The sequence below is a fragment of the Ooceraea biroi genome, chromosome 4 (assembly GCF_003672135.1).
Source record: "Ooceraea biroi isolate clonal line C1 chromosome 4, Obir_v5.4, whole genome shotgun sequence".
NCBI lineage: Eukaryota > Metazoa > Arthropoda > Insecta > Hymenoptera > Formicidae > Ooceraea > Ooceraea biroi.
Window position 1 is genome coordinate 10,471,411 of NC_039509.1, and position 27,850 is coordinate 10,499,260.

The 27,850-nt window shown below is 44.6% G+C and overlaps 3 protein-coding genes across 4 annotated transcripts; 2 read left to right on the plus strand and 1 right to left on the minus strand.

Moving 5' to 3' along the window:
* Positions 1 to 61: 61 nt before the first annotated feature.
* Positions 62 to 19,078, plus strand: LOC105282626 (janus kinase and microtubule-interacting protein 3). 2 transcript variants are annotated; one of them, XM_011344739.3, is made up of 14 exons: positions 62 to 206; positions 806 to 997; positions 1,294 to 1,635; positions 1,844 to 2,135; positions 2,539 to 2,643; positions 4,568 to 4,657; positions 12,262 to 12,351; positions 12,549 to 12,671; positions 13,047 to 13,373; positions 13,521 to 13,742; positions 13,929 to 14,747; positions 14,873 to 14,977; positions 16,424 to 16,556; positions 17,503 to 19,078. In XM_011344739.3, the coding sequence occupies exons 2-13, from the start codon at positions 813 to 815 to the stop codon at positions 16,445 to 16,447; spliced, it is 2,724 nt and encodes a 907-aa protein (XP_011343041.1). In that variant the 5' UTR covers positions 62 to 206; positions 806 to 812; the 3' UTR covers positions 16,448 to 16,556; positions 17,503 to 19,078. The 2 variants fall into 2 exon arrangements, with proteins under 2 accessions (XP_011343041.1, XP_026824889.1); XM_026969088.1 differs by lacking the exon at positions 17,503 to 19,078 and having other exon boundaries at positions 14,873 to 15,729; positions 16,424 to 16,557.
* Positions 18,892 to 24,189, minus strand: LOC105282629. The gene is made up of 2 exons (XM_011344741.2): positions 23,835 to 24,189; positions 18,892 to 23,486 (listed from the first exon to the last, which is right to left on the minus strand). Exons 1-2 carry the CDS (start codon positions 23,913 to 23,915, stop codon positions 22,371 to 22,373), a joined length of 1,197 nt encoding a protein of 398 aa, XP_011343043.1. The 5' UTR covers positions 23,916 to 24,189; the 3' UTR covers positions 18,892 to 22,370.
* Positions 24,190 to 24,857: 668 nt separating this feature from the next.
* On the plus strand, positions 24,858 to 27,792 carry LOC105282625 (protein preli-like). Its single transcript, XM_011344735.3, has 3 exons — positions 24,858 to 25,210; positions 25,324 to 25,537; positions 25,795 to 27,792. Exons 1-3 carry the CDS (start codon positions 25,119 to 25,121, stop codon positions 26,218 to 26,220), a joined length of 732 nt encoding a protein of 243 aa, XP_011343037.1. The 5' UTR covers positions 24,858 to 25,118; the 3' UTR covers positions 26,221 to 27,792.
* Positions 27,793 to 27,850: the final 58 nt, after the last annotated feature.

Genomic DNA, 27,850 nt, shown 5'->3' on the forward strand with positions numbered 1-27,850 from the left:
AAATAGAGCCAAAGAGACGAGATGACGCGGTTGGCGAGCACGTATAGCGGCCACAGGCCGCGGTGTAGTTTAGGGTCTCAGCCTATCTTAGTTGGCGACGGTGTCTCTCGCGAGGAGGATTAGCCCCACGCCGCATCGGATCCGGTAATACACTTGACGAGTCCGATAAGTCGGCTGAGGTATCTCTTCACGTCCTTACGAAAACAGTAAGTCATTGTGCGTTGGTTGACTGTGATCTTTGGCTGGCTTCAATCGCTTCATCGCTTCGTCTCTTTAATTGACGTGAACGAAACAGCACTCCCGTATACATTCTGCCTGATAAATATTCAAACGAATCTTCGTATTATGATTCGAGGCCTCGTAATTGCATACTGCTAAAATGAAGTACGTTCCGCTCGTGTGAAAGCCCGACCTTGTTTTCGTTGCTCTCGGGAGCGCTCAAAATTGGTCGGAGAATCCGCAATTCAAAAGAGATACGCTTGGTCTTGCGCACTTTGTATAAATTAAAGAGAAAGCATGTACGAGCTACATTCGGGCTGATAACGTTAATGCACGCTTTCTACAAAAGTGTCACTTTGAAAATAGTTAGTGTGTCTTCACGTAATCAGTTGGGACGCAACAAGATTTCCGGGAAGGATCGTTGTACTTTCGATTGAAATAGCGGCATCCAATTGCGCGAAACTTGTGATTTTTTGAAGCTTAAAATTTTGTTACGTAGCGTGAGATGTTACGTTGTGTAAAATCCGCAATATATATATGTGCATATAATATTTTAACACGAGTTTATAAATACTTGCATCTCCAGCGAGACGATGGCAAGCTCCTCAGAGGGAGACACCGTCAAGCCAACGAACAATCCGAACAAATCAACGAGTGGACTCAACCCTCTCGCACTGGCGAAGGGTGCGAGAAAACGACGACGATTGGAATCCCAGACGACGAACTCGGAGATCCCGAAGAAGACGCAGCGACGCGACGAGCCGTGCGACTCCAGCGTGTAAGAATACACTACAGTGATTAAGCAAGACCTCTCTCACGCATTGCAATAGACGCTTCTTGCATCCGATCATTTGCATATCAAACAATCAACATGACGATGATGCGGCTAAAAAAAGATCCTTATCTCAACGAAACGATCGAGGAGAGGAAAAGTCTAATAACGCAAGAAAGTTTCTCGAATAATGCGTCGTAGTCAGTTGAACTTCATAATTCGTGCAAAAGCAGCTTGGCGGTTGAGCGAAAAACGATATCTCGAAATTTAATTTTCGATAATTCGATCCTCTTTATTTTCAGCGAGACATTCAGCGAGATCAAAGCTGAACAGGACGGAAAGGAGTCGCATTCGAGAAGACGGCAGGATCAGGCATCGCCGATAGATCCACCGGATGCAAAAGCACCGCGAACCTGCGAGACAGGCAGGGGAGGGCGCGATGCGGCTAGATTGAGGAAAACGATACAATGGCTTGAGGAGGGAGCGCGGAGGCTGCGCGAGGATCTGGCGAACGTGCGAACAGAGCTGCACGAGGAGCGAAGGGCGGCGAAGATCGCCAAGAGGGAGTTCGAAGCTGCCCTCAAGGAGACCAGATTCGCCGAGGCTGCCAAGTACCAGCCGATCATAGCCGAGCTGAAGACCAGGTAGATACCTGTGAATTATGACCTGTCCACAGTGAATCTGACGCTCTGTGTGTCTTGAGTCGTAAATCTCGTGGGAGTCTTTGATCTTCCGTGGCAGTTACTCCCAATTTTTCTGTCCCAACGTTGTTTCGGTAGCGAAATGAACACTTCGCGAACTGGTAAATCGTCCAATTAAGTCGATTACAAGTGCTGTCTTCGTTTCGTTCAGAGCTCATTCTGCGCCGCCGCTGCCGCCTCCATCGCCATCGCCGTCGCTGTCGCCGTCATTCAAATCGGATCCCGTGAAAGACGAGAATCACAGGCGTGAACTGTCGACTCTTAGAAAACGTTTAGCCGAGGCTGAAGGCACGATACGGAGACTCGAATGGCAATCGGTGAAATCACCAACGAACGCCATTCGCAATACCAATGCCAGCGTTTCTTACGGCGATGCTCGCCGCCTGGAAGCGGAAGTACGGAGTCTTCGCGCCGAAAACGAAAAACTCGAGGAAAAATTGCGTGTAAGGACATCCTTTTTAAGTGCTTCAAAATTGTCTTTTCAATTTATAAGTGGTTCATTTTTTATCTTATTTTCATTTAGAGAAACCAGTTTTATTTTTCTAGCATTTCGCGGAGTTTTGACTACTAGCAAATTTGAAGCTTACTTTTCTTTATTAAATAGAATTTTACGTGAATGTCCGCTTCTCTTAACTTTCCCAAATCTAAAGTTTTAATTATTTAAGGAATTATTTATTTAAAGAACAACCGTGAAATCTTTCTTCTTTCTGAACAAGATACTTTATTATTAAATTATCAAACGTGTGATATGATATGACATGTGATACGTTTGATCCTATCTTGCCCTACTTACATACATATCTACATATTTCTCACTTACAAGATCTATTATATTTTTATATTTAGATCGCCGATAAGACTCGTATCAACGAGATACGAGTCCAACGTGAGAATCACGAAGCAGAGCTCTCCGCACTGCGGAAATCGCTTCGTAGCGAAACTATAAAGATGGTAAGTGCACAATATAAGCATCAATAGCGCCGTCATTAAGGAACTTAATGATTCCTAATAATTACACGGCCATATTCTTTCTATTCGCATCAATCGCGATTTATCTTTCTGACAACAGGCAAACATTTTTTGAACACGAACACGACCGGAAATATTAAAACGAACATGGTCATAAGTGTGAAATCTTTTGAAGATGTTTATGAACAAATTATTACTCTCTATCAGTCTGCACTAGTTACGAAAGAATTTGTCCGATACTCTAATTTAGCAACGACCTAATCCGCCGTCTCGTTCAGACAAAAGTTTTACGGCGCATGTTTGGCGTGGCATCGACGAGAGAATGCCTTCACTATGTAATTACCGAAAATGGTCACGATGATTTTCCCACGCTGTTCTGGAGCCCTGGAATTTCAGCGCGCAAATTGCGGAACTCCTCTGCACCGGCATGAATATGGAAAAGCACACGCATTCCCGCGAGATATTGATTTCAATAATCGGCCCTTAAACCTAGCCCTTTCGACGTTGAACGAGTCACAGGCACGCTCGGCTTTCGCTCGTTCTTCACGAGACGTAAATTCTCATAAAGATGATCTTGTCTTTATCTTGTCTTTGAAGTCTCAACTTTTTAGGATTCAGTTACGCGTTCATTGTCACGTAACTATCAAGTCATTAAGTAAGTAATCCAGGTCGCATCTAGCTGGCAATACAAATTATATATAAATATTGTAGCGATGTTTTGGAGAATTTTGATTTTTGTTGTTTAAAGATGCCTATCCTGCTATAAAATTAATATACGATGTTGTCATAAGTATATGCTGTCATACATGTTTAGTTCGACTCATCGCTAGACACAACCGGGATTACTTAGTTAATGTCCCAATGTGACACTCTTACGTTATATATGCAGTAATTTCGCAGTAATTAAAGAATATTGACGTGGAAATCGCGCTCGCTTCTCGTAAGCTATCTCGTGCCACTTTGGATTTCTATCGCTTTCGCATCCGGCTCGCGTCCGATGCTATATTTAATTCAAACAGCTTATCCACGTTCATCGGCTCGGCACAGACAAGCTTGGCGAGTGTACGCGGACAACTTCCCGCTTCCTAGCGTGCCAGACCGCGGTCGAAATCGCGCGGTGACTTTGTCCGGTGAATTTGTCTGTCGCATTGCCGACGAGGATTAATACGATCGCGACCTCATCATTGGCGACCAGCCAAAAATGCCGAAGATCGTAGCGAGATAGAGACGACCTGCTGCGATCACAGGGAAACAGAGAGAGAAAGAGAGTCACCGACCTCGATCGCTGGCTGGGATGTTAATAGAAATGAATTCAAACATCGAGTTCGCGTTAACTTGGTAGCTACGAACGAAGATAATAGCCGTGATAAAAGTGTCCCAACGACCTCTTTTATGAAGATTGATGGCAAAAATGCCGCCCGCAGCGTCGAAGAAGTATCGATCGTCCGCGTGCTCGGAAATGACCGCGTCACCGTTCGGGAATTAATTAACTAATTAATAATTAATATGACACTTCCGATCAGCTGATGAGTCATCGTTTTCGAAAATTACGCGGCTCGCGTAATCGAGGCAAAACGCTCGCGCGGGTACGCGCTTAGAAGCGCGCCGAAGCGACGGGATAAGCGCGCGCGGCGTTTCTCTCTCATCCCACCTGCACAGACAAGGTGAAGGCAAAAGGCCCCGGGGGCCTGACAAGCCTGATTGCGCGGTGGGACGAGGTGAGAGCTTCTCGAAAGCGGTACGAAAGGGACCAATCGCCGCACCTCCTCTCCGTCACGTCGCGTATCCCATTCTTCGTCGCGATCGACCGGTCGACGTTAATTTTTCTCATTGCAACTTTCGCCACACGTGGCCGCGCGAGAGATCACCGGCACCGCATTCAAACGAGTTTCGCGAATTTTTCCAGATGGACGAACTGCGAGGCAAGAGTCGAGAGATCGAGAAGCTGTCGAAGCTCTTGAAACAACGAAAGCCGCCGCTGGTGGAACTCGATACGGTGAGTACCCTCGCCCGTCGCGACGACGACGTTTCCGTTTCCGCGAGAGGTATATCGCGCGTACGGGTCAAAAGGAAAAAAGAGAAGTAAAAGTGAATTCTCAAGCGGAATGATCAACTGTCGCTGTTGGAATTAGAAATCGCACCTTCTGCCGTTCAGACGCTGTTAATCCTAGCTTCCCATACAGGGGTGCCTGAAACCCCAGGTAAAATGAATGAAGTAATTCACGATTTTTGAATGTAACCTTTTTTCACAAGCGAATATTTTACAAACTACTTTCTTTTTCAAATTTTCCTATGCATAGGCATATTCCTTGATGTGTGGCGTATCGATGGAAAAAAATGACTTAAAAAATCAGTTGAGCTTTTTTATTTTTTTTAACTAAATGTTCGACGTGGGGTGGCCTGTACCCCAGTGTTGGAAATCCATGAAAATTGAGTATGGGAAGCTAGGGTTACCTGCGTTCGGAAAAGGGGTGCAGCATTATTGAAAATCAGAGCGATATAAATGGTCGCCTTTATATCAACCCGACAGGTGTTGCATCCTTTTCACATTTGATTTTTCTTTTCGCTCTCCTCGCTCTCAGATACGTCGCAACTGTGAGGAGCCGTTGTGCGAACGGCCCAACGGTTCATCCTGAAGACCGTACCGGTGCACGCAATTATCATATCGTGTGACTTCCGGTGTAGGTTTACAATACCGAGTTCCTAGAAATCTCGAACGCCAGGCACTCGCCTTGATTAACATTGGTATCAACAAGATAACGCTTATTCATCTTAAAGTCAGCGTCTGCCAATTTAATCGTCACGGACCGGCGATTTTCAATCAGTCTTTTGAAGAAAGCTGTTCTTTACCCAAAATTTGTTTGTCAAATCTTTTCCACGCATTTTCCGATCTTTTTGAGGAAATCGAGCAATGTTCGCTCTGCATAAGTTCGCTCGGCTTCATCCAAAAGTACTCATCTCGTGATTGTTAGCCGTGAGGGCTTTAAAGGTGCTCACCGGTTAATGAACCATGCGAGGTGATTCCGAAGCATACGTTAAGCCGAAACCAAGAGCGTTTAAGACGGCTTGGATATTTGGACGCGTTCCAAGAAGTGCAGCGACAACAAGCACGGTTGCTACTTTTAAGACGACTCTTTACTTTCGTCGAGGTGTGTAACGATTCAGGGAAGCCATTACGAGCGGCCGGTGGACACTCCCGAGGAGCGCGTATCTTGACGGTTCGCTTTTAGTCGAAGGTGCTTGTGGATATCGCGATATCACCGGGTCAATGTACCGGGTCACGGCACGCGAGACGTCTCGCGCGCGCATTGTGCATTATACGCGTCTTCGTCATCTCGAAGGAACTTAAAGGCCATGCGAGCGAGCGGCCGCGGCTAAAAGGTTGTAGTTACGCGGCGCACAATGTAATTGCCACCCTTTCCCGCGTTATCGCCGCTTAATCGCGCTAACGGTAACGCGGGATCTACGGTAAAAGCATAAAAACGCCTTCTTCGGCAACGGTTTCGTAAACTTCGACCTAAAACAGGAGCATGAGAGAAGCATTCTATTGTTCGCAAAATTGAACCTGAGTCTTCAAGTACCGGTCAACATGCTCGAGCACAATTCGAGTGATCGATTACCGGATGTATATTTTCTCCCTTTTCGGGAGAAGCTATTATGAATATAGCTAAGCCGCTACTATGAATTTCATTGAGCTACCTACTTATGTATCGTCCTAGATAGTGTACTTTTGGCACCTATTTACGACAACAATCTATAACTATATTCTACAACTGTATAAGCGACAGTAAAAGTTTACTCTTCCTTGTCTTCTTACAAATCTCTCTCTTGCAAAAAAGCTAAAAATATTTCTGCTAGAATGTTATCGCAGCTTAACGAGGTTTCACACACCGTGATGCCGATGACGACAATGCGGAGATCGCAGCAGGATCAGCGCGCATTGTCCCGCGCATCTGCCCGGGAGACAATTGCGATGCCATTCTTATATTTCATTCTGTCGCGGTCCTGAGTTTCCGCCGGGTCAGCGAAGCCGTAGACACGTCCGTAACTTTCCGAATGGAATGGAAGGAACGGGTCCGCTCGCACGAGTCCGCAGGTAGCGTAGAAGGCCCCGTCTCGGAGGTGTCCGCCTTCAGTCTGGTCTAGACGTCGGCCGCGCGCGCACCGTTCCCCGACGCACACGTTACACACACGTCGCCCACCGTGCTCGGGCGTGACACACGATCGAGAGGATCCAGAGGATCCAGAGGATCGCGGGATCGCTGCCTCCATTTTGCAAAAATCCCTGCGAACACATCGACGTGCACCGACACCTCGCGCGTCCCTCATACTCGTTATATGAATTCGCAAGATCACCGTGCGCCTCATGGGGTTCGCGTGGAACGAGGTAAGGACGACGGCCACCCCATGCGTCTTCCCTGTCCCCATTTATGCGCGATCGTTATCCATTCGCGTGAAACTGTCGTGCTTGATACCATGACATCGTTCGCGTGGAATTGCACTTCACTCGAACATCTTCGGTCGTAGATTTTGCGGTAGATTTCGTCGGTTGAGTAGAGAAGTAGGAGAGATGGGAGCAAGAAAACTAGAGTAGCTCATGACTCTCTCATGGTACTGTGCACGATACGTTGCGTTTTAATTCTAGCATCTTACGACGCATGACATCGATGATGATTTTCTCTCCAGGTTCCTCACATTTTTCGAGTATAGTATTAATTAATTAAAATTTATCACAAAATCCTTTGTAGGCTTTGATAGAAATTGGATCCAGTCATTACGCCAATTGCCGCTAAAATGTCAGAGCGACTCTTACTGTTGGAATTTCAATGAGATTTTGCGATGAGCAACTGTTACATCTCCTCGCGTAATTGTTTTACGTAAGTTAGAGCTGCGATAGTCGCCTTCGCCCACTCATTTGCACATGGCCATGGTGATTAAATGTTTTCACGCACCTACTCCAGTTTCATCGGCGCCTTCTCTCTCTTTCTCGTCCCTGAGTGGAGTGCGAATAGAGCGCGGAGTCGATCGCGTTCCCAGGGAAATCGACATAAGTTGCGTGTCGTCGACGTACCGTGGGAACGATCTCGCTCTGTGCCACCGTGTCGGTTCGTGAAGAAAAATAGTAGAAACGACGATTGTTGTTGCGATAATTGCGAGTGATTGCAACAATGTTCTCCTTATAATAGAGTTATTTTGCAAAATCATCTCGCGACTAAAGTGACGCAGAGAGATCTAGTTTGCTATGCAGACATGAATTAGTACACACTAATAAATTCGGATAATTTCGTAAGAAGCAATTAGCTGGAAACAGGAGGCCCGCTGGGAAGTACTGATCTTGCGCCTAATTAATGGTCGCTGCGAGTTATTAAAAGAACAACGCGAATTCTCGGTGATGCGAGAGATATTACGTTATATTTATTAGTATCATTATGTGAAGTAAAACGGTACTCAAGAAGAATACATTATTTCCGTAAAAAAGAATAGTAGCAGAATATTTTTTATTGCGTTTGTACGTCGTAACTTATTCTGATGACTCACTACAGGCAAACGGCTTGAATTTTAAATTCAAAATACTCGAGTTGTTGAGACCCGAGAGTACATATTCACACAATCTTGAATCTAATTATTAAAATAGCAAAGCGCGCGAAGCTGTGCGTGTAGGCGGTACATTGCGACGAAGAAGAAGAGAGCTCAAACTGCGTGTGAGCTGTTCACGCTTGGCACTTAAGCTGCCACAGACTGTTCGAACAGTTCGATCAGCCCAATTCTGAATTCTTTGTCCGAGTCTCAATCGAAATCCAAGTATGCGCACGCGGATTCACCGTGCGTCCTAAACGTGTCCGTGCGTTCGCGATGAACACGACGAAGAACGCCCGCGTACACTTACGGCGGGCACGAGCGGCCACGTAAGTATGCCTCAAGCGCCTAACTATCCTCCATTGTCCTCCTTTGAGGCGGCACGCGGGATGAATTTCAATGACTCCGCGACGCGTAAAGAAAAAGGAGAAGGCGTCAGAAGGACAGAGAGAGAAAGAGAGAGAGAAAGGTAACCCGGCGCGCGCGGTCTCCGCGTCTATGACTCCGAATGGAACGTTGTTATTTCACCGGATGCGCTTCCTCGATTCATTTCGATTGCAAGTGGAACGAGTTGTTCTTCCTTCGCGAGTGCTGGCTCCCCCGCGGAGGCTTCTAGGACAGGCAGAAATCGCAGAAACGCTGCACGCGCCAATATGCGGACCCTCCTCGGCGCCGCTCCGCTGCTCCGTGAGCTACTTCTCGAAAGAAAGTTCCCGATCCCCGCGCGGCAATCGTAGAGATACCATGCCATGCCATGCACTCGGAACGTGATACATCGCGGTGCATGGGAGACCGTAGTAGGTACGATATTAGCGCGCAGTACCGAGCCCGCCGGCCAAGATCGTTACCGACCAGATCACCTCGAGAGAAGCAGCGGTTTTCTTCGCCGTGCGAACCTATTTAACAACACCCTCGCTCGGCCTCGCCTCCGCCATCCTTGGCTCTAAAGAAGTCCGTGAGCGTGGGCGCGATCGCGGAGGATTTCACGAATCATCCCTGTTTCTCTCCCGCGAGGAATCGTAACAGAACGCCCGTGTTCACGTAATTGATAACGCCTCAATGAACTGATCCCTGAGCGACGTTCATGTACGCGCACCTCGACATCTTCGTGTGCACTTGCACCCACTTGCGATGACAGCGATCGTATAATAATAACATAATTCTTGAAAGAGTCTTGATTTTTCTTCTTTATTCCACTTTGATAGGAAATTCACATATCGTGGTTTGCAATAATTTTTATTTTGGCTCGACCGCCATTGAAAAAGTCCTAAGGGATGACCGTCCAGGTTCAAGTTCGCGGTCAAGTTGCAGTCGAAGTGCCTGGAGCACCGCATCTGCACGAGCATGGGAACGACTTGTAGGGGTGTGGGAGAGAGCGCGCTTACGTGGTCTCCCGTCTATGCGGTCATATGTAATTCCAATCCGATCATCGTGGTCACGATATTAATAATACCCGTGCGCAACAACGGCATCTCGTAATTAGTGACTTCCTTCCTTGGCATAAGCGATAATGGGCACAGCGCATATCAAGAATGACGTTATGTGTCGTATGTCGTTTGCCATCCGCGGCACGTCCTCTGGTAATATAAGCATTTCGGTTTTACGAGCAGACCAGGCGAGTCACCAGGCGAGTAGAGCTGACAATGAGAGCGAAAGTTCGCGCTCCGAATGCGACAGATAGCGAACGAGGGCTCGGCAAGAACTCGGAACGTAATGTTACCATGAGCGAATGCCACACCGCCCGTACTCGGATTGAAAAATCGAACATAATTATGCGGTGTAGAACTAGTCTTGGTTTTTTGATATTTTTAGCAACGTACCGAATCGTTTAGCGTCATTTGCGATCAAGATTGAAGGAAATTTAATCTTAATGTTGTCTAAAAGGATTTTATTTGATGATTATTTCTGGTGTAACTACAAAATGTGATTGTTTACGTTATCTGTAATTATTTCATTATTGCATTTTTTTATCTGGCATCATTATTAATGATGTAAAGGTTGCAGTAATTAATTTCAACAGCAGTTTTACGAAATGAAAATTATGTGCCGTGTGCGCGCATAGAATAAACAATAACAAAATAATTTTGTCAAATAATTTTGATAATAGACACGGGAAATGAAAAATGTGTTGTTTTCTCTCATATTTATGAAAATTGGAAACTTCCTGGTCTCTCTTCTATTGTCCCAGCCGCATACAAAGGGGAACGGTCTCTCTCGGTTTTTCGCATTTTCGAGTGAAACATGCGAAACGTAAATCTTCATTGCAATCGCGATAACTGAATCTGAAAGTCGAGAAACAAGAACTGATTATGCGCGCTGCACGAGGAAGTTCCGTCGATCCTCAACTGACGATAGTGTTAGAAATACGCGAACCACTCGAGAAACGCGTAGACGCGTTACGAGATCATGGGCGGGGGCGGGAGACGATCGGTGAAAGTGAGATCAGAGACCGTACGGGATGGGATGGGTCTGTCGGAAGACGCCACACATGAAGATCCCATAGGAAGTGTAATTCAGGTTTTCCCAGGTTTCCCCAACCTATTTATAGAATGATCAGGTCCCATGAGTAGATACACTCGTCATGTTACGCATAGACAGGTTTCCTCTTAGACATTACATTATGCCAAGGTGGGAAGGCACAATGCAAATTTAATTTTTAACGCTAGAAAGGACTTTTAATGTCCTCGAAGCTTATGACGACTACAATTGACGTCTCTCAAAGCTTGGAATCGTAAATGACTGAAAATCATGCAAGTATACGAAGCACATCGTATCCTCATTCGCGCACTTGCTAGCGAGACGCCTCCGATTCTCGCGCGATAGCGCTGGTCACTGCTGCGCTCATTGAAATCGCTAATTATTTTTAGCGCACGTCCCGATAACTGTACACCAGATGTCGAATAAATATAAGAAAATGTCTGGACAAAACGAGACGAGCGGTGAAGCGCGGATAACGGTAATGCGCGACGCGCTCGTTTCACCTGGTGTGCGTATGTACACGTGTGCGTGTATACAGGCATGTACATGTACATTCTGCGCTTGTGTGCGTTCCAATATATCTTATATCCGATATAGTCGATCCAACCCAAAGAGAGGAGAAACGCCGGTGTAATGAGCGCGTGTGTCTGACGATTTACATATATGGCGCAAAGTGCATCAGAGGCGGCCGAGTGTGCAAGGTGCAGGCGATTCTTGGCGCATCTCTTGTGTGCATACACTCACATACACACACGTAAACGCCGCAGGTTGATATCGAGAGAAGGAAGGAAGCTGGAGGGCGAGACGAGGAGGAAGAGACTGTGGCTGTATGTCAGGGGGCCAAGCTAACGGTCCACCCAGACTCTCATGGGACTTCTTCGCAATCATTGCAGCACGACGCGTCTGCTTTTCTCTCCTCTCTTTCTCTCTCTTGCTCTCTCTATCTTCTGGCGACTTTCCGACTCGTTGCATACATCGCGTCACGATTGTAACATCCATCCGGAAGACCGCACCGAAGACTGAGACGAATGATCGTGGAGTTTTTGCTACTTTCTTCCGATGAGCAACACGATCTTATACCGGTTTGCTTTGGGAGAGAATAATAACGCGTCCAACAACGCGTTTCAGTCTTTCCATCTCCAGTTAGGTTTTTCCACCATTATCTTTACGGTTGCGGTTAAAACAGTTGTTGCTCTGATGAATGGTCGTAAAACTTGGGCGATAATTGTAATTGAAAGTACTCCAAGTGCGCAGTTACATTTTTCATCAATCAGGTGCCGGTATTATCACTTCTTCGAGTATATTAACTTTCCCTCCTGGAACATCTCGTGAAAGTTAATTATGCAATTGTACTTTTTACTTTCCTATTTCAACTTTGCTATTCAATTTTGTCCTTCCTTGGATCTAATATTTTTCAAATACGTCTTTCGTGTCGGGTATCCGAAGAAGAAGGATATCCATTTTTCCGGAAGAAGCGGGGACATGTCTGTTAAAGATATCTGTTAAAGATGAATTATCTTATTATTTCCATGATACGCGTTACAGATGCGGAAGTTACAGGAGAACGAGAGGAGCCGACCGATACGAACAGCGTCTCGCATAGAGAAGAGGATTCTCACAGGTGATGGTCATACGGTACGTAATTGAATGATTCCTTAATGCGAACGAGTTCTTCTTTTCAAGTTTCTACCGACACGAATGTCCGAATTTGCCTTATGACATTAATTGCTCCTATAAACTTATTGACACCTTTTATATTGTCCTTTATGACCGCGCATTTATCGTGGTGATAAAGACGTATAAGCCAAGATTAAGATGAGGTATCGTTTAAGGTGGGGTCATATGTCCGCGCGGTAGAATCCGACAGAGCCATAAATGAAATCGAGGTCGAGCGCCTCCGTGAACTCGCGCTCGAGCAGCAGGAAGTCATCGAAATACTTAGACAGGCAGTTAAGGTAGATATGCGAGTTAAGCAATTAAAAACTGCGGCGTTTGATTTCTCGCGCATGCTGAATGTAAACCGCTGAATGTGAACCGCATGTGACTCACAGCTTGGAGAGATCATTTTGATGCGTAATATTTTATATCAGAAGCATTTGCAGAATTACCTGGTAAAAACGTAGATGTGTTATATAATATAAGAAACGAGAATAAATCATATTATACTAAAGATCGCAAAAGATTTAAATTGATGACATCTTTCTTAGCATGTATGTCAACTCAAATATAACTAGCTTATGCATATGTTAAATAACGGCATGTGTTAAGTAACATCTCACACGTGACAAATCTTGGAAAACATAAAAATGTATGTGTTCCTGTTACATAAGGAGAGAGAAAGAAAGTTGGAGCAGCTGTCGAACAAGCGGAAGAAGGAGGAATTTTATAGGCAGTGGCTCGAATTGGAGCCGGTAGCTGAAGTGGATGACGAGGAGGATCATGAAGACGATGACAGCGCTCTGTCGAGCGCCCCGTCCTCGATGTCGCCGCAACCTGGAGGCTACGGTCAATGGCAGGGTAACGGTGTCACGAGAGAGGCATACGAGGCTGTTCTCGTCGAGAACGAGGAGTTACAATCGAAACTTCTCGGAGAGCAGCGGGAGCTATCGCGCGCCAAGATCCAAATTTGCGACCTGGAGAAGGCCCTCTTGCAAGAGGTAAATATAATATATATTGCTTGCATATACTTTTTGTCAGTCTCTCTTCTATCAGGATTATAATCTAGAATGACTAATTAAGAATTCTTAATGTTGATATTGCGCGCTTGCGAGTTGTGACGATAAAGGATCACATGTCTAACGCAGAGATGCCCCGATCGTGACAAGGAGTTGAATGAGCTGGGCGAGAAGCTTCGAGCTGCTGAGGAACGAGAGGCCGCACTCCTGGTGGAACTTTCGGAAATACGCGAGCAAAACGAGCTCTTGGAGTTCCGATTGCTCGAGTTGGAGGAAACACCCGTACGTAGGGATAGTCCTGACGCAGTGGACAGTGGCATCGTCTCGCCGGAACCGGCTCACGCGAATAAGGTAAGCTTCAGCGAACTCTTCTTTCAAGTGTCATGAACCACGAATTATTCGCAAGTTTTAATCATGTGAAAATAAATAACTGATTATTCGAAAGACATTTACGGAATCGGAGATAGATTTGAGATACTTATTTACGTATTTGTCCGTCAAATTTTGCATTAATTTTGACGATTAACAATGTTTCAGGATCACTTAATGAACAAACAGAGAAGCCGCGCAGTGGCGACCGTGATACCTTACACGAATAACGCAACAGTGATGAATACCCTGAAATCATCCGAGTCACCCGTGCTACCGCGCAAACCGCCACTTACCCTTCAGGAGAGCGGTATCTTCGAGGAGGAGGAAGAAGAGCACGAGGAAGAGGCCGAGGTGGAGCTTATAAGTCGTGGCACACAGACAGAAACACCGTCCGGCGAACTTCTGCAGGAAGTGCAACGTCTCCAGGAGCTAAGAGCCCGGATTCAAGAACGGGCGGCCAAGATCACAACGCCGGTCTTCCACTCGACCGATTCGTCCAAGATCTGTTTCGACGTGGACTCGATAGTCCTGGCACCTTATCAAGAGCGCGTTCGCGACCTTGAGGTAAGGCTCGAAGTACACGAGGAGGCTGAAAAGAGCCGCGAACAGGAGAAACGACTGTCGAAACAACGGGAAGAGGAGTTGTTGGACGAAAACTACAGGCTTACGGAGAAGATATACTGGTTGGAGAACGAGCTGCGAATTGTTAGAGGATCCAGCTTTGACGAGGATGAAAGTAGAAGCGAGACTGTCTTGCAACGAGTCCAGAGCACGGAGCAAAATAAGCACGAAGTTTTGGGAAACCTCGAGGGTTTGAATGATACGCAACATCCACATGAGATTACGAGCTGCAAGAGTGCCACTCAAATTGTACAGGCATGTACGAACAACGTGCTCGCAGAGTGCCCTCAACGCCAATTGGATCAGCCTGACGTGGGAAGCTCCGACCAACGAAGTGGCTCAGGAATGCAACGCAGTGTCACGGTATGTAATTAATCGATTAGCCTGTAATTACATATTACTCGCATATACAATCCGTAATTACATCTGCAATTGATCTGTAAGAAGAAACAGAAAGGAGCAGTAAATGATCATTACATGTCCTGCAGCTTGTATCCGCAGAGGAGCAGGAGAAGGAGGACGGGGTGAATCAACTTCGTGAATCTGAAGAACCGGTTGTTATCGATTTTATCAAAAGTGACTCGGAAAAGAAGGTTAGACGAAGGCAAATTAAGAGTAACAAGCGCGAAACGCGAATCGTAAAGACGACGACGACGAAAACGATGACGAGAACAGCACAGCACGTCAGGCTCGCCCGTGACGTCTCGTTCGGTCAACGAAACACTCCGTTGGTCTTGTATCAGGAGATTTGCGTTTAGCTTTTACTAAGTCGCTAAGTTCTTAACAATGAACTCTGGTAAGACGGTACGGGCGGTAACTCAGATAATTCCGATAACGTCGTCTAAGTAAGTTTTCGCTGTAATCCCGTTTTCGCGTCTCAAAGACAGACAGTTGTGCTCGCGCGTCTGTAATTGGAAGCTGGTGTCTACTGCCGAGTAGACGTATTGTTCCCGAAGAGAAGCTGGGGAACTCCTCTGCTACCGCGAGAGATCTGGAAGATCGCACGGAACGATGCGCGCGTTCTACAGAGCAACAGCCTCCAGAAAATAACGGCGCACCCGAAGAAGACCGAGGTTGCGGAGAAAAGAGTAGAAGGATGATGAGGAGGTGAGGAGGAGAAGGAGAAGGAAAGCTAAGCGACTGCATATCTACCCTTGCGTTTGCGAGCGTACGTATATACGAGACGGACGACCGACCGAGTTCACTTCTATTTGACCCTCTTTCTCTTCCTTTCTCTTTCGCGAGGGGAAGACTTGACGAGGAATGTTACCTGCTCCACCTATCAAGTATCGAACGACTTGCAAAAATCCTCGACCGGGCCAGCTGAAATCTAAACTGACCCCAGGTCAGTTCTCCGTATAGCTAAATCCGTACTTAGCATTTTAATTGTTACATACTTTAATAATTTATGTGCATTCTCAGAATCACCAAGCCTGAAATACAGTTTCTCGTGTTTCTTGATTGCATAGGGCATCTTTATCGAGATTCTTTAAAAAAAGAGAAATATAATGTGTAATATAAAAAATATTTCCAATTAGCTACTTGGACTGTAGTAACTAGCAATTGTCAGCACATTTCCACCCACGTGTCGTAATATGTTACGCGCTTAATACCAATTGGTGATGGTAACGATTACGCTTCTCTTCTCCTATTTTCTTCATCTGTCTCACGCGAGGTAGCTCGTCATGGCACGAACATATTTTCGTAATAGTGGCACCGATAGCGAGCATTAATTTTCTTTCAAATGGAAATCGCATCGCTTTGCGTCGACAAAAAACTATACATTAAAACTTTAATAGCGACATGGTTTTTCTATTCTATTACGAATATATTTTTCATCATAAAGCTATGTAAAATCGATTTTTATTATATCGAAGCGTAATATTTAAATATCACATTACTATCAAATTGAAAAAAATTAACAAAATAGTTTAAGAACGTAATATTATCATGGCGTAAATTACATCATTTTCCGTTATATCATTTCTTTAGTTATCGTTGTGTCACATTCTATTCTCACATCATATATTTTGCGACAGGTGATCTACTTTCGCTGGAGATAAAGGCGAGAAGGTTCTCTGTCGTCTCTCGTCGTTGCAGACTCCGTCCATCCACCCACGAGTTCCACGAAAGAGTCAATGAACCCGTGGGTGAACCCGCGGCACGAACGAGGTAACGAAGATAACGTTTCTAAATATCCATTAATATTAATAAGCGACAGGAGTCGTAATGAGCTTCTTTAGCATTTCGAAATGCAGCTTCAGACCCAATTGCTAATTGGACATTTCCTGCGTATTCGAGTGATATTGTGTTCATTGTTCATTCGAAAAAATGAGTATAAATATTATAAATTGCAACATGTGCTGCAAAATTGGTAAAAGACGAACACGCAACGCGGTGATCTATTGATTTTCAGCCAAATCATTTATACAGGGTGTCTGACATAAGACGAAAAACCTCTCGCCCACAGGTAGATCTCGTCAAACTGAATTAAAAAGTCCTGTACCATTTTGCAAACAACCACGTAAAATTTCGAGTAATTAGGTAAAGAAAGTTCGCTAATTCAGTGGATGCGATTGGCAGCGAGGGAAGTAGGCATGAATGACGTAAGAAACGTCTAGCCGCGCGCGCGATATCAGCGAGTATCGGATTATAGCGGCAGGCGAGATGGCGCGTGGACAATAATTTCTCAGCGTCTCATTCATGTGCTCGTGTTGCCGAGAAAGTGTTGTCCACGCGCCGTCTCGCCTGCCGCTGTAATCCGATACTCGCTGCTATCGCGTTCTTCTAAGAAATACGCTCGCGTCGCGCGCGTGGCTAGTCGTTTTTTATTACGTCATTCATTCCTACTTCCCTCGCTGCCAATCGCGTCCGCTGAATTAGCGAACTTTCTTTACCTAATTACTCGAAATGTTACGTGGTTGTTTGCAAAATGGTACAGGACTTTTTAATTCAGTTTGACGAGGTCTACCTGTGGGCGAGAGGTTTTTCGCCTTATGTCAGACACCCTGTACAATAGGTGATCTTTCGTGCTTCATCGTTCCTCTTTCATTACATTTAAGAGCACGTGTAACGTTCGTGAGATTCTACATCGATTCTTTTCTACTCGTTCTTGCAGGACAATACGGCTGGCGCTGCTTGGTATGACCAAGTGACGATCAGAAATGGTACGTCCTGAGAATAAAACGAGGGCGCCTATGTGGATCAGATTATCATCCTGAATTAGTGAGGACGGCGGTTCTCGCTTGGACGTATTTTACCTCCCCAATGTCGCGACCAATCTTTTCGTACAAGCTGTGAAATCAAGTGCCAAATAAGCCGTAGAATAAACGTCTCTCTCACGCGAGCGTAAATTGAAGCATGAGATTATTTTGTATGATTTACGATAGAGATACGCCCAGAGGAACCAGATAATGTCTGTTGTACATACCGCCAAAGCGATATCGGAAGATCCAGGATAAGTCTGCGGGGTCGTTTGAGGTCCGCACGGATCAACTGGAATTTTAGAAAACTCTTGCTTTCCTGCCACGCCTTCGGATGATTCAGCGATGAGCGCGATGAGACATCGCGTTGTTTTTTCTCCTAGCTTCAAATTTTCAGAAGATATCCTCTCTTGCCCGTGATGCACGAAGTCACACTGAATCAGTTTCCGCAAATCTATTCTGGGTCCTAGTAGGCGGTGCAACAGAGCGATCGTGCTAAACGGACGTGTCTTCGTGCGGTGTAAAGGTATCTCTAAACTCTTAAACTGAAGGTACCTCTTGTCATGTTGAAATTTAAATGCGCGTCTCGACGCAAGTTTAAACTTGAAATGGCGAAGGGAAGATCGCGTGCTTAAATTTGGAACGACGCGTATCGCGTGGATCACAAATTAGCGTGTGATTCGTGATACCGTTCACCGATCAAAAGCACATCCGTTTGGCGTTACTAGGATAAAGATTCTATATTATTATACCTATATATCAGCGACAGTTCATGCATCTATATCCGAGACTATTATGTTGTATCTCGATCTGCACACTGCATGAAAAATTGTTCGAGTATAATTGTAGGAAAGTGAATAGCATCCAGGAAACGCGTACGAATCCCGCCACGAATCGATCGTTCGCCTTGAGAACTTTTTTCAGCTACTTCCCTCACATTCTCGCACGTCTCGCCTGTTCGTATACTCGAAGGATATAATAGATATTATATAAAACGTATGATAGATATTATATACCGACTCGAACCCGAAAAACGACCGCAGTTTGAACCGTAGAGTAGACTCATGAACACTAGCGAGACCTCGCGAAACTTAAACTTAGGTTTGCATGTGCCTTCATATCGAGAATGCGCGCGTTTACGCGCGCGCTTCCGCATTTAATCTTTAGAATTATGTATACGAGTTCACGCAATATGTATTAAGTAAGGTCATGTGTTTCTAGTCCTTTACTTTGTGTCGAATCGTTGAACGTAGTAATAATTTCAGCACGTATTCAACCTGAGTGATGGTAGATTTAGTCTTCGATTTCTCAACGAGTGTGTGCACATCCGAGCGCTTATTGTATTTATATCGCGTAAGAGCCTGCGGAGCGTGTGCGAACCCGCCTGATCGCTATATGATTCGGCTCGCATCATTCACGCAGCGTGAACTTGTTCGTCACGTGTAGCTACGAGAAATGTCTCGAATAAAGTTATCCACCTGTTTTCTGTGACTCGCCGTTCAATCACTCGTCCCTGAAGCGGTTGATTTGCGTCACGGACCAAGAGCGTCTACGTTTTACGAGCGGCCAGCTTGGCCGTGTCCTCGGAAGTCTTCCTCCGGTGTCCCTCAACGGCCTCTTGTCTGCCGCAGGCGGCGGATGCAGCAGCACCCACCAGTAGAGATGGCAACGTACACTCCATGAAGCGGACCCTCTCGACGAGCGCACTGCGTCTCCTCTCCAACGAAGCGTTCCTCTTCTCGTAGCTCTTCAGCATCTTCCTCCAGTAACTCGCGTGGCTGTTATCGGTTTCGCTCGGGGGACTGTCGATGTTTGTGGTTGTTGCGGAAGCCATCGGTACCTCGGCGTAATCGGCTGTCTTTCACAAAAATTTTGAGGAAGTTGAACTACCAGACGGATCAGACAGATGTATTATAATTATGTACGTCGTGAAAGTTGCCGGGGATGAAAATTGCCGAGTTTCGAGTTACGTTCACGTCAGGACGTTCGGAGCTAGCGGCAAGCAAGAGTGACATGGCGACATGAAATGGTATAAAAATGGCTCGACGTTATCGAGAATCGTTGATGTCGCCGGTCGTTATTACCTCGAGAGTGTATCACTGTCGGTGTCGCGCCGTTGTTGCCTCGGATTAGGCCAAATTTCTGCGGAATTCACTCCAGATCTGGGACGATGGAGACGACACGCGATGCGAAAGGTATCGCAGAACGTCGTTATCATCGTCATTCTAGCGAGACGAGATATTCTACTAATAAATCGCACCTCATCGATAGGTGTTACGCATTCGCTATCCGCAGTGTCCGTTTGCCCTGCGTATCGCTTTTGCAGGGAACTGAAAAAGTCCTATTGTTCGCCCGTATTCGACGAGTATCACGATCAGCAAGTAGGTGTGAAGTTCTTTCTGCGTTTTAATTTTTAAAAATAATTTAGAAAAATATTCCGAAACACGCATACACGTTCGGAGAGTTTCAAGATATTTAAACTGTTTATAATTATATCTCCCAAGAAGAGACGTTACTTAACTATTAACAACTATTTACAACTTAAGCTGCATTAGACGAAAATAATTAACTGCTAACAGGTCACGATACTTCGCGATTTATTACAAGCGATCAAGGAAGCCGCGCTAAGACTTTCCCAGTTGACAGAGAAACGGAGGCAGATAGAGCATCGCGAATCAGAGCGCTGCGAGAGGAACGATCAAGTAATTTTCACAGATTTTGAGGAATTGTTATTTTGGAACGTATCTGTATCTTGTAACTGATGATAAGAGATAAAGAATGATCGGAAGAAACTACAAATTTTACATAACTTTCACTAGCGATGTGACGTCGGCTCGGAAATGGTGCTGAGCACATCTTCATCGGTCTGCGCGCTCTGCGGAGTTGCGCTTCACCTGAAGAACCCTTCGAGGGAATTTGTGCTCGACGGGGAAATAATTCATCCCGATCGCGACATTACATTGAAAGACCTTGAAAGTATTCTTCCTGTAAAGATCCCGTACAAAGCTGCTTCGCCCATTAAAACGGAGAAGATCAGCGATGACTTTGTTGTCCACGAAAGTGTCTTCGATCCTCTGTTTCCTGAAGGAAACGGTAGTCATAACGTCGGTGCATCCGCGAGAGGGCAAAAAAAACTTGTGCAGGATCCGAAAGTCCGACCAGCTGATGCGAATGAGAAAGAGCTAAAACCGAAGTTAATATTCGTACGAATTCCTTCCGACAAGATCACCCGCCAAATACGTCCGTGTGAGTATCAGCGGAGGCGTGATAATGCGACTCAGGTGCTGGAACATGCTGGTGAGTCAAAGCGAATTAAACAGATTCTTCGTCTCTCCGATAAACGAGTTCTCGCTTTTGCGCTCCACAAAAGCGAATCACCAATAGACCTGTACGGATGTACTATTTATAGACGATTATTCCAAACAGCCAGTGAACACGAATATAAAGCCGGCGAGGCGTCAATATTGACTAAGGTGACACACCAGACTCCAAAAATGGCATCGTTCACAATCTCCTCTGTCCAGGATGCATCGACGCTTACTCACGAAATGGTAATTCAGATTAAAAAAAAAAACTGTTTTAAGAACCTTCTTATACGTAAAACTCTATACGATTTGTTTTAAAATATCGCAGATATTGAGGGTAATAATAGGAAAAAAATTGCAAAAATTGTAATTAATTGTTTACGCAATTATTTCCAGTTTTGTCCATGCTCGTGTGGATTGCTTGCGGGAGATGAACCAACCACAAGCCGAGCCTCTATCGAGTCACTGACTACGCTGAGAACAAAACTCATCAAAACGTATAACGTTATCAATTTCTTTTTTTTGTTACTGAAAAGTGAACGTTTAGATCTTAAAATGCCTCCCGTGGAGCAGCTGCAACTGTAATAGCACGCATTGCGTATACCTTCTAGCAAACTTGAAGAACTAGGTCTTCATTTACCCTCAAAAAAGGAACACGCGAAAGAGCGCACAAAAACGCGCGACGATGTACGAATGATGAAAAAAATCAGAACTCAAAAGTTGAAGAAAGATAAAAAAATCGAGCGGAAGCAAGATATTACACAGCTACAGTTGCAGGCGCAAGTCGAAGAGTTGCACAGAAATATTCGGTTCTTCAGAGAGGAGAACGAATACATGCGGAACCTCGTAGAGCAGTGTCGCTATTCGGCGGAAAAAACGGGGGGCTTGCAGCAACTATTGCCGACCAGATTGACGTACTCTGGTGAGGAACGAGAGATCTCACGTGACTTCCGGTATTTTTAATTCGGAATAAAAAGGTGTACTATGGACAGTTACTTTCAGGACTCATGATAGCGATTAGACTCTTACGAGCTAAATATTGCAGCACACACGGAATAATAGCCACGCTGGCCGAGATGGTTCGCAGTTCGCTAATCATCCAACGAATCACGGAGATCATATTTGCGCCGTTTGCCAATCATCGGAACACGCATCGGAGCAGGTGCTCCAAACGCGACGACAACCGTTTAACATACACTCGTCAATTTTTTGTGCAAAGCCAATGCATAAAGCAATTTTTTCCAGTGCAGCAACATCCCGTGCGCTATCCGTCTCGGAGGTCGAAGCCTTCTTGAAGACGTCGAGTTCGACGACGCTCGGTGTTTACTAGACCACTCCTTTCGACAATCTGGAGCGACGAGCGATCGATATGATACAACGTAATGGCTCAATGAATCATTTTGTGGATGTGGTAAAATAAATCACTCAACAATCCCCTCGCACATCAATGTAATAGTTAAGCATCTAGTAATGGCTCGTTATATCGACTTGATCTCTGTGCGCGGGATGTAGAAGAACTTCCGACGGTCGACCAAGTCGTCCAGGGTGTTCAGATCAGGCAGCACGGACGGGATCTTGAAGGGAACGTTGGGTCGCGCGATCAGCGACGTCGACTGGCTGGAGCTGAAGAGACGTGCATCTATGTCGACCTTGCCGCGATTGCTGGGGGTGTAGTACGCCTCGGTGGACGTTGGCTGCTTGGGGTAGTACGGATCGTACTCCAGCTCGTTCGGCACCAGCGGTTTCAGGGAGAGCGTCAAGGCGTGCACGGGGATCTCCGTGGTGGGCTTCGTGCTGGTTTCGTGTTTAGCATTAGTCTGAATCGACCTCAGGGTCTCCGAGTACGAATGATAGTCGCTATTGTAGCCGAAGGAGGACCTCTCGCGTGGGAAGGGCGGCTGCTGGTGGATGTTCGGTGCTGGTGGCCTCATGGGTGAGGAATTCGCGATCGGTCGCTCAAACGAACGACCGCTGTCTCGCACGAAAGCGCGGCTCTCCGCGAACGACAAAGGCGAGCCTTTTGGGCTTGCTTTGTCGTTGCGTGGACGCCAAGAGTCGAATCGGTCGGGAAGCGTCCGAGCGATAGGGACCGCCATGCGATTCTTTGGATTGCACATCTTGGAAGCGTCGCTGATCTGTCCGGCTCGATCGCATGCCCGATCTTGATCCTTCAGGAATAAACTCGCGCTGAACACGAAACCGGATTGGAGCTTGTTAGGCAGAGATTTGTCGGACCTTTGAATCACTTGGAAGGAACGCGAGAACGACAGCCGATGATCGTCTAGCGACCCAACGGACCCACCTGGGGATCTTATCGAGGAGGATGCGTGCGCGTTGTCGACGTACTTGTCGATGTTCTCGTTTGGAGGCTGCGTTGATGGATAGACGGTCGCTTGGCAGTCGACGAGATGAGCGTGATCACATATCAAAGCGTCTTGGCGAAAGGCCGTTTCCTCGGGGCATCGGTAACTGAATTTGTTCCCGTGATCATCGCACGTATGATACACTCTGCAATTCGCCTCGACGTCAGCGTAGAAGCCCATGGGCCGGTTGAAGCAGGAGAAGTTGGTCTTGATGGAACGCGGAGTGGTGTTCTGCATAGGCAAGCAATTGCAACTGAATTATATAAGAATTTTGATTTATTTCTTTATAATATTGAAAACTGGGTAATAAAAGTATACTCCGTGCGTCCGTGCCACTCCTTACGTCTGATATCATCGATATAAATAATTCAGATATAGATATAGATAACTTGAAGACTTAACTTGAAGATACGTAACTTAGGCCCGGTCCCACCAACGTTGCTTAAATCGCGGTTCAACTCACTCTTCGTCTCTTTCTAACTACCCGCATTAGAAAGAGACAAAAAGTGAGTTAAACTACGGTTAAAATTAAGCGACGCTGGTGGAACTGAATTAATAACTGAAGTCCTCGTTACTTACAAACACTTCTTCAGTGCGAACAATGACGACGAGTAGCGCGCATCGTAGGAAGCAGGATCGTAGTATCGAGTAAAATGCCATTCTCTAATGAAAATTCAAACTTAATGTTAAGAGATTGCGCGAAATGTTGTTTGCAATTACATAGAGAGTAACAGAAACACTGCTTCCACCGTCTAGAAAATCTCTGCACGGCGATATAAGGAGTTCAAGTGAAAGTAACGCGAGGATGAGCCTAGGACTAGACCCCTCCTACCTATTCTATCCTCCACCTCCCTCTCCTCTCTCTCTTCACAATGCCCTATGCATCTTTTCTTTATTATCTATTGTCCTGCTCGCGGCAGACGTGATCAGCCTACGTCACGTAATCGCAATCGGCGTGAAATAGAACGGTAATACTAATAAGACGTAACATAAAGTGAATTATCAAATTCAGAAAATTATACTCATTCTAAATTTTATTAAATAACAATTTCGTTCGTATAACATATAATATATAATAATAATAATAATAATAATAATAATAAATAATAGAACTTTTTAAGAACTAATAAATAAACTTATAAGCCAGAATGAAAATATGGTGCACCTGCAGAATGGCAACCCGTCATACAAGAAGTCTAAACTCATCTCGTTATCATTCTGCAGGCTCTGACCTTTGACTGGTAAGCGGGTTGCCGTTTACAGGCGTCCTGCCTCCACGTTTGAATTCCACTCATTAGTTCCCGAAACGTCCACTACGAGCCTCCACCTCTTTACTCGAAAAGCGAGCAAGTAGTACGACTCAACGTTGAGTCGGCCGGAATTTATTTTCAGGCAGTACAATTATAATAACGAGAAATAAGAATTTTAATCTTAATCTTATTTTTCATGTTTTTCACACTTATTTAACACGTACAGGCGCTAAATTATCAGCAACATTCAGTCACGAGCAAGAATATTTAGATTCGACGCAGAATCGTGTCTTTTCGGAACACAGCCGCGGCATACGGGTCTTCCTAGCATCGACGGCATCTATATTATAGATGTCTGTGACCCATTCCGGCGCACTCCTTTTTGCGTCTACCGTGGACACGGAAGATAGTCGCTTATATATATATTTACGCGTTCACGCTGTGTTCAATATGCAGCATTGTGGTTGTCAACTTTGAGCTATCACCGTTGGTGATTACATTCACCGCAGTCTACACCGATCTCAATTAATAACCAGACAAAAGTCCCCGTAATTCACTGTGCCACTTTTGTAGACCCTTCCGCACCTCCACGAGTCAAAAGCACTCCAATGCAATGGTGAAATATTACGAGAACACGACAACCTTCCAGTTCAGCTGGACCCAGGTCGTCCGAGGATTTTTCCAAAGATACCCGAATCCGCACAGGTGAGTGGACACGTTATGTCACGTTGCTAGTGCACACACAATCTTATCTTATGTAACGTAACATCCAAAAGTTCTCTAACGTTTGATGAGTTTACATGCAACGTGCTTTCCAGCTCACACGTTCTCACTGAGGATACGATCTCGAGGGAAGTTAAAAATGGCAAACTGTACTCTAAGCGACTGTTGACAAAGACCAACAGAGTTCCGAAATGGGGCGAAAGGTTTATTGGCAAGAATGTAGTTAAAATTGTTGAGGAAAGTATCGTTGATCCAGAGGCAAAGACCTTTACTACGTACACGAAGAATTTAGGATATACCAAAGTTATGGTAAGATAATGTCGTTCAATAATAGATGATAATGAATAATGTCAACAATCAAAAGTGATCAGATACTTCCATTTAAACGAAAGAAATTATGTTTCAATTCTCCTTAATTCCATTCTTTTACTTTCGCATTTTATAATTTTATATTTTATAATTAATTTTTATTTAATATTTTATAGTCGTAATTAAACAATTTTAAGATTGTAATTAAGATTATTATCAGTTATTGAAAGATGTGCTACAATTATAATTCCTTGCAGAGCATCGTTGAGAAAGTAGTTTATGAGACCTCTGAGGAAAATCCGGAATGGACAGTCGCGAAAAGATCGGCGTGGGTCGACAGTCAAGTGTTGGGCTTCAGCAGAGCGATCCAAGCCTTTGGCTTGGAGCGGTTTAAGAAGAACTGCATGAAGATGTCGGAAGGCTTCAACTACGTCCTCACAAATATGTTTCCTCAAACACAGTTTATAAATCCAAAACTGTCTCAAGCAACTTTCTCCATGCAAGCCGGCCACAGCTCCATGACTGATGATGGTATCACGGCAAAGCCGAGTCTCGCAGAAGATTTACAGCATTCGTTACAGGGTAGAGCGGAGAAGATGAAGGATGCCGCTAAGAAAGCCACGGACTTGGCGAAACAGAAAGCGGGACCGATTTATGCAGCTTACCAGTCAAATCAGTCGTAACCGTGCCCGTACAAGGCGTAATACGCGAATAATATCGTTTAACGATAGAGCTGTCTGCAAATATCGTGTTACCGTAACACCTTAGGGATTAGTTCGGTAATGTAATAGTTGTACATTAATCGGAGAATGTGATTCGATGGCGATTAGATCCGGAGGGACTAGAAAGTCAATATTCGCTAGCAAGAGTAGCAAAAGTTTTCATACGTTTTGTTGAGTTTGATGACACGAAATTTATTAATTTATTAAGGATGCCATAACAGCGCAATCGGATTACTTGAACGTCTGGAGACCTTCAGATTTATTCTTACGTTACCATTCCTTTTAACTGCCAAATCGTTAGTAGCTGTTTTGCTACCGTATGTGATACGTGACACTCGACCGGGTATTAGATTGTTTCTCACGCGCAAAATGATATTTTCCAGTCTTACTACGAATTTCTGAGCAGTGTCCGTTCTTGCGGGAACCACTGACTATAAGACGCATTTTAATATACTTGTATACGTCATCTAAGTATATATACAATGTTTTTTTAATCTGTGCGTACGTACCCGCGTAAGCTTCTGCAATTGACAATTGTAAAGAGGGAAAAGTATTCTACATTTTTGTAATTAATGCTATCAATGTCGATGTGAATGCAATTATAAACATCTAGAAAAATATGAGTTATACAGTTATCTTTTTCTCTAAGGGAAGAGTTTTAATGTAATAAATATTATATAGACGTATTCCGTGATGAACGGAAGCGCGTTGACCAATAGAAATAATTGAAACACTTAATTTCTGTTCTCCTTTGATGTATATGTTGTACCATTTCAGTGTATAATTGTAGAGTTTTGCAATATCACGCCATGTATTTAGGTGCTATTTTAGATGTTTATTTTACGTAAAATATATTGTTGCAATAAATAAAAGCGCAATATTTCTAGTGTTTAGATTAACAATAATTTAGTTTCAAAATCACAGTATAAATGTTGTTAAAATTTTTATTGTATTTTCACATTTTCGAATATTTCGGAATCTGTAGGAACTACAGCTAAACAATCAATTCGTTGATTAGTTATTGCATATTGACAGCTTTTGATTATCAAATAAATTATTTGTGTTCACGTTGAATAAAATGGATGACTCAGTCAGATTGGATTATATTAGCGATTAATTTCCTTGTGGTCAATTTCAAAATGAACTTTCCTAGAATTTACTGATAAATAATGTAGAGAGAAGTACCAAAAGTAAAGATTGTATAAAGCTTGATGAAATTATAAAAGAATGATCATTTGCCACGGTTAATACAGTATGTAGTAAAGACTGACGTAAATATTATAAGCCATTAAAGAGAACGCATCATAAAAGATGCTATCAGAAAATACGTGCACGTGTACGCGTGTATGTATGAGATAGATAATTTGCTCATTATGCAAGCTTGATTCCAAAGTTATTAACTCTAGGCCGAACACCGATGTTATGTAAATATCCGTGACGCGCTAAAAGCAAGATTCATCACTTTTGAAGATACTGTTATTCTCTTATATTATTCCTACACTGTACGCTCGTAAATGAATAAAATAATATAACGAACGTGAAAGTTATAAATAAATACACTTAACAAATTATAGATACAAACTGTAAACAT